This window comes from Salvelinus fontinalis, chromosome 36 (assembly GCF_029448725.1).
Source record: "Salvelinus fontinalis isolate EN_2023a chromosome 36, ASM2944872v1, whole genome shotgun sequence".
Classification (NCBI taxonomy): Eukaryota; Metazoa; Chordata; class Actinopteri; order Salmoniformes; family Salmonidae; genus Salvelinus; species Salvelinus fontinalis.
The window spans coordinates 11,664,408-11,671,736 of NC_074700.1; the positions used below are offsets into that span (position 1 = coordinate 11,664,408).

Sequence of the window (7,329 nt, forward strand, 5' to 3'; positions counted from 1 at the left end):
AATTCTCTGATTAGAGAAGCAGCCAGGATTAGAATGCAGGTGTTCTGCAACCTGTGGTCAGTTCTACTGTAGAACAAACTGGATTGTCCATGATCTCCAATGATCGAGCTCCCTTCTTGTCAAAATGGACAAATTATGTAGTTGCAGGGACTGAGGATCTAAAAGTGCATTTTTGTTTTTAAGAGCACTTGGTACTACAGAGGAAAAATGTACTTACTACAGTCAATTGTGTAACATTGTATTAAGTTATTTGCTTTCAAGTTGCATTGAAATTAAGTTGAGCAGATAAGAGCAACAATGTTCATGGAGAGAATGTCAGTTATATGGTTTACGTTTTTACATTACTGAAATGGTGATTAAGACATTAGCTAGGCCTAGTAAAACAGTCTACACAGTTTGGTCCTGACTGCAGTAATGCAAATCATGGGTATTTATTAGCCATTATAACATGGGTTGGTAATCAGTTTACAATAGTAGTAAGGCACCTGAGAGGTTTGTGACACTGTATATGGCCAATAAAACAAGGCTAAGGACTGTGTCCAGGCACTCTGCTTCACATCATCTCCGAAAGCGTCATTGCATTTTGGTACACCAGAATTACATTCATTCCAAATGAAACGCTGCGTTTGCCTTGCAGTATTGCGTTGCTGAGGAGCCACGTTCTTTGTGGTGCATACGTTGGATTTATCGAACGTATGCGTCAAACTGTATGCGTGGAGGGCTTGACAGAAATGGTAGCAGAATGTGAATGGTGAACTTTTGTTGGATACATATCAAGATGATGCATACCATTTTGCACAAATACGCTGTTCGAAGCATTAGCCTTGGTCACACCGATGGTGTTTTTGCGCAAAATAGTATGCAGCTTCATCTGGATGTGTGTGCAACAAAAGTTCAACATTCACCTTCTGCTACCATTTCTGTCAAGCCATGTACGTATAGTTTGACGCATACGTTCGATAAATCTAACGTATGCATCACACAGAACGTACACCAATTGCATTTGCAAAGCTGCACAGTAAACGCAGCATTCCATTGGAAATAAATGTACTTCTGGTGTACCAAAACGCAATGACACTGATCGAGGCGTTATCCGTGGTATATTGGCCGTGGTATATTGGCCGTATAGCACACCACCTCGGACAATATTGTTTTATTATATTGGTGTCAGTTACATATGTTTTTAATAATCTGACAAACGTGTTGTACAAGATCCCTACACAAAGGCTGGGACAGTAATGCTAAACAATCGTGCTACAAAACGATGCGACGCAAAGGACGCTGCCTCATTCAGGTGTTGTTAATCAAAAACAGCTGTTCAAATTGAATAGAGAGTGTGCCAAGTAGTATAATGTAGACCAAATAAGGTAGGGATGAATTTCGTTCCTATAATATCGGAGAAGACAAAAGTACAAACATGACTCCTTAAAAAAAAAGCATTTAGCAAAAGTCTCCATGCAAACACTTCGAGGGAAAAATAACATGCTTGTTGCTCCAACTGCACCCGAAATTGATACATAACAAATCATTTGCAAACATGCAAATACTGTCCTACCAGTTGAAGACCCAGCAGCATCCACTCGGGCAGAAATGCTTTCCACTCTATTCGTCTTTGAATCCATGGTCATATAAGTTGCAGTTTAGTTTGAGTTCCGACGGTGAGTGTTTGGAGCGCTGGATAGTTTGTTGTATTTATGCTCACTTGCAACTTGTGCCGGAGTTATTGCAGAAATCTCGCGCGCATGACATTCTCCATGGGCGCGCACAAACAATGTGGTATAATTGCAGACCGCAATTCGGGGCGTTTCGCCCATCGATATCTGCCTTTGAGCGGATCCGATGATGCTGAATCGCGGGCCACCAAAAGCGTTGAGGTCATGTTGACGCTGCTTGGTCATGTTGTCAACAAGGCAGCATGGTGCATCGTCCAGAAACATGTATCTCTTTCCCATAAAATATGTTTTAATTTTCAAACTAATTTTCATTGGGAAGGCAGATAAAGCGTTTTTTTTTTTTTATCAAAATCAATCACTTTTGCATGTGAAAACAGAATCTTACTCATTACTCCTCGTGCTTAATTATGTCACTTTCATTTTGCGCCAACTTCGCCCAGGGCTTTGAACGAGCATCTGGCTCATGCCTGTGAGGCAACTAGGTTCCAAAATGAATGCAATCAACTTTCACCCTGTATAAAACACTCCTACCAGGCACCTGGACCAAATTAAACGAATCCCCTTATTGGCTCGTTCTGGTGTTATGAGACTGATGGTTTATTGACAGATGATTTGTTTACATAGCAGGTTAACTAATGTGGCAAGTTAGGTGAATTAGTGTGGCAGGTTAGGAGACTGAGGTTAAGGTTAGGAAAATAGTTAGGGTTAGCTACAAAGCTACAGTTGTCCCCAACTGCCACGGACCAGAAACTGGCACAGACCAATGGCGAACATCAATGGGTGTAACTTGATATCAAGAAAGGCCTAAATCAGAAAACACAGATTATTCGGTCTGCAATTACACCCTTTTTATTCCAAAATGTGAATAAAATCAGGTAAATGTCTCACTGTGCACCCATTTAAATTCTAGTCTGCACCGTATAGGGATATGAAAAGGTCAATCAAGGACATATACAAGTTCTTCCTATTGACACAATATATTGACTATATATAATTCTGTCATGCAGGAGTATGGTACTGTGGGTAGCTAATATTCCAGCTGTGCATGCACGTGCACACATGAACATGCACACTTGTCATCTTGGTTTTACCATACAGACTCTAATGCTTTCAATTCTGAGATCAAAAGACCACCCAGATTCATCCAGATTGCATGTCAGCAAATGTAGACAACAAAATCTGACATTTCACAGAAAATGGTTCCTTTCTGCTTTTTACAAACTGTATCAAGTGCCTGTCAGTGACAAATCAAAGGAGTTTGCAAATGAGTGTAAAAAGTTATACTCGCACCAATGGGAATAGACATTTTCTCTCTATTTTGGACACTGTCAGTTACCTAAAGCACGACGGACAGCTTTGGGGTAATCATTGGTGTGAAACAGGAGGCAATTTACTCAGTTGATTGCAGAATTTGCTGACAATATGTAGAAGGGACGCACTCCATTATAGTCCTTGTTAAATTAATAATTATGCTGTGAATGATGTATTAAACCACACATTCACATCAAAGATGCAGTTGTCCTGCTGAGCTGTGCTGCAGGACAGGAAAGAAACTGCTTAGGGATGTCACTATGTGGTCATTGGTGATTTTAAAACTACAGAGCAATGGCTGTGATGGGAGAAAAATTAGGATGGATCAACATTGTGACTCCACAATAATCACCTAAATGGCTAAAAATATATATTTTTTAAAAATACAAGTATTCCAAAACATGCATATGTTAGGAACAATAATAAAAAGCCAACGCTAAGGAATACACTTAAATGCAAAGCCTTATGTTGGGGCAAATCCGATAACACATCGCTGAGTAACTGCTTCATTGGTACGGCAAAGACTGGGGAGTTTATCAGGATGAAAAGAACCGGGATAGAGCTAAGCACAGGCAAAATCCTAGTGGGAAAACCTGTTTCAGTCTGCCAGACACTGGGAGAGGGATTCACCTTTCAGCAGGACAATAACCTACAACATAACCAAATCTAAACTGGAGTTGCTTACCAAGAAGACAGTAAAAGTCCTTGAGTGGCCAAGTTACAGTTTTGACTTAAATCTGCTTGAAAATCTATAGCAAGACTTGAAAATTGCCCTACAGCAATGATCCCCAACACCTGGATAAAGCTCTAAGAATTTTGAAAAGAATAATGGGCAAATATTATACAATACAGGTGTGCACAGCTCTAATGAGACTTACCCAAGAAGTCTCACAGCTGTAATCGCTCGTGTTTCTAACATATATTGACTCAGGGGGGTGAATACGTATCTAATCAAGGTATATAAACTCAGCAAAATAAGAAACGCAACTTTTTCAGGACCCTGTCTTTCAAAGATAATTCGTAAAAATACAAATAACTTCACAGATCTTTATTGTAAAGGGTTTAAACACTGTTTCCCATGCTTGTTCAATGAACCATAAACAATTAATGAACAAGCACCTGTAGAACGGTTGTTAAGACACTAACAGCTTACAGATGGTAGGCAATTAAGGTCACAGTTATGAAAACTTAGCACACTAAAGAGGCCTTTCTACTGACTCTGAAAAACACCAAAAGAAAGATGCCCAGGGTACCTGTTCATCTGTGTGAACGTGCCTTAGGCATGCTGCAAGGAAGCATGAGGACTGCAGATGAGGACTGCAGATGTGGCCAGGGCAACTTATTGTAATGTCGGTACTGTGAGACACCTAAGACAGCATTACAGGGAGACAGGATGGACAGCTGATCATTCTCGCAGTGGCAGACAACGTATAACAACACCTGCACAGGATCGGTACATCGGAACATCACACCTGCGGGACAGGTACAGGATGGCAACAACTGCCCGAGGTAGACCAGGAACGCACAATCCCCTCCATCAGTGCTCAGACAGAGAGCCTGGACTGAGGGCTTGTAGGCCTGTTGTAAGCCAGGTCCTCACCAGACATGACCGGCAACAACATCGCCTATTGGCACAAACCCACCGTCGCTGGACCAAACTAGACTGGCAAAAAGTGCTCTTCAATGACGAGTCGCGGTTTTGTGTCACCAAGGGTGATGGTCGGATTCTCATTTATGGTCGAAGGAATGGGCGTTACACCGAGGCCTGTATTCTGGAGCGGGATCGATTTGGAGATGGAGGGTCCATCATGGTCAGGGGCAGTGTGTCACAGCATCATCGGACTGAGCTTGTTGTCATTGCAGGCAATCTCAACGCTGTGCATTACAGGGAAGACATCCTCCTCCCTCATGTGGTACCCTTTCTGCAGGCTCATCCTGACATGACCCGCCAGCATGACAATGCCACCAGCCATAGTGCTCGTTCTGTGCGTGATTTCCTGCAAGACATGAATGTCAGTGTTCTGTCATGGTCAGCGAAGAGCCCGGATCCCATTGAGCACGTCTGGGATCCGTTGGATCGGAGGGTGAGGGCTAGGGCCATTCCCCCGTCTGGGAACTTGCAGGTGCCTTGGTGGAAGAGTGGGGTAACATCTCACAGCAAGAACTGGCAAATCTGGTGCAGTCCATGAGGAGGAGATGCACTGCAGTGCTTAATGCAGCTGGTGGCCACACCAGATGTTGACTGTTACTTTTGACCCCCCCCCCCCCCACCTCAGGGACACCTTATTCCATTTCTGTTAGTCACACGTCTGTGGAACTTGTTCAGTCTATGTCTCAGTTTTTGAATCTTATGTTCATACAAATATTTACACATGTTAAAACTTCTTGTCAATAGGGGGGCGCTGTTTTCACTTTGGAAAAAATCGTGCCCAAATTAAACTGCCTCGTACTATATTCTAGATCGTACAATATGCATATTAATATTACTATTGGATAGAAAACACTCAAGTTTCTAAAACTGTTTGAATTATATCTGTGAGTAAAACAGAACTCATTTTGCAGCAAACTTCCATACAGGAAGTGAAAACTCTGAAAACGATGCTCTGTTCCAGGGCCTGCCTATTCAATTGCCTAATATTTATCGATATGCATGGACTTCATACGCCTTCCACTGGATGTCAACAGGTACTGGAAGGTGGAATGGGGTGTCTAGCTTGATCTGAGGCCGAACAAGAGCTTTTGGAGTGACAGGTCTGGAAATTTCTTTGTCTTCTCTGGCGCGCGAAGTACGTCGACATTGGCTTCTGAAAAGCGTTCGATATACACGGCGGATATCTCCGGCTCTGTTTTTATTTGATACATATTAGAAAAACATCATAAAGTAGGTTTTTTTCAACCGAGTTTCATCAGTTTATTCAACGTTTATTGGGACTTTGAGTTTTCCGTTCTTTGCGTCGAGAGAAACTGGGAACGTCATCAACATTGGCTAGCATTGTGGCACGAATTCGACAGGAGAAAAAGACATTCTAAAACCAAACAACGATTTATCCTCGACCTAGGACTCCTTATACAAGATTCTGATGGAAGCTCAACAAAAGTAAGAACAATTTATGATGTTATTTCGTATTTCTGTGGAAAATGTTGATTCCTATTCTCCGCCGTTTTGGCGGGTGCTGTCTCGCAATAAGGCAAGCTGTTTGTTATGGTAAAGTTATTTTTAAAAATCTAACACGGCGGTTGCATTAAGAACCAGTGTATCTTTCATTTGCCATACAACAAGTATTTTATGTAAAGTTTATGATGAGTTCTTTGGTCAGATTAGGCGAGTGTCCAAAATAGCTCCGGACATTCTGGTGAATCGATGCTACATATTCACAACGTATAACCACGGTTTGCAGCTCTAAATATGCAAATTTCAAACAAACATAAGTGTATTGTATAACCTGATGTTATAAGACTGTCATCTGATGAAGTTGGTCAAGGTTAGTGATTAATTTTATATATTTTGCTGGTTTTTGCGAATGCTATCTATGCGGTGAATGAATGCGGTTGTGTGTTTGGCTATTGTGGTAAGCTAATATAATGCTATATTGTGTTTTCGCTGTAAAACACTTAAAAAAATCTGAAATATTGGCTGGATTCACAAGATGTTTATCTTTCATTTGCTGTACACCATGTATTTTTCATAAATGTTTTATGATGAGTATTTAGGTATTTTACGTTGCTCTCTGTAATTATTCTGTCTGCTTTGGTGATATTTTTGATGGTAGCTGCAGTGTAAAACTATGATTTATACCTCAAATATGCACATTTTCGAACAAAACATACATTTATTGTATAACATGTTATAAGACTGTCATCTGATGAAGTTGTTTCTTGGTTAGTGACTAATTATATCTATATTTGGCCGGTTTTGTGATAGCTACCTATGCGGTAGAATCATGGTGAAAATATGCGGTTGATTCTTTGGCTATTGTGGTTAGCTAATAGAAATACATAGTGTTTTCGCTGTAAAACATTTTAAAAATCGGAAATGATGGCTGGATTCACAAGATGTTTATCTTTCATTTGCTGTATTGGACTTGTGATTTCATGTTATTTATATGCTATTATTTACTTGTGGCGCTATGCTAGGCTATGCTAATCAGCTTTTACTGATGAGGATGCTCCCGGATCCGGGATGGGTGTTAAGTAAAGGTTAAGTTTGCTGAAAATAAACGCAGTTGACAGTGAGAAGATGTTTCTTTTTTTGCTGAGTTATATATATATTTTTAAACATCTTTAAACAATGATAGAATGTTTCTTCCACTTTGACAGAGTATTGTATAGTGTAGATCCCTGACAA

The 7,329-nt window shown here is 40.7% G+C and overlaps 1 protein-coding gene across 1 annotated transcript in view; it reads right to left on the bottom strand.

The window, feature by feature from the left end:
- The window catches only part of kcnip4a (potassium voltage-gated channel interacting protein 4a), a 283,290-nt gene extending 281,525 nt beyond the window's left edge, over nt 1-1,765 (bottom strand). Inside the window, exon 1 of the mRNA XM_055900700.1 lies at nt 1,556-1,765. Within this exon, the coding sequence (XP_055756675.1) occupies nt 1,556-1,628 (73 nt within the window). The 5' untranslated portion in view covers nt 1,629-1,765. The remainder of the gene's footprint in view (nt 1-1,555) is intronic.
- Between the last annotated feature and the right edge of the window lie 5,564 nt (nt 1,766-7,329).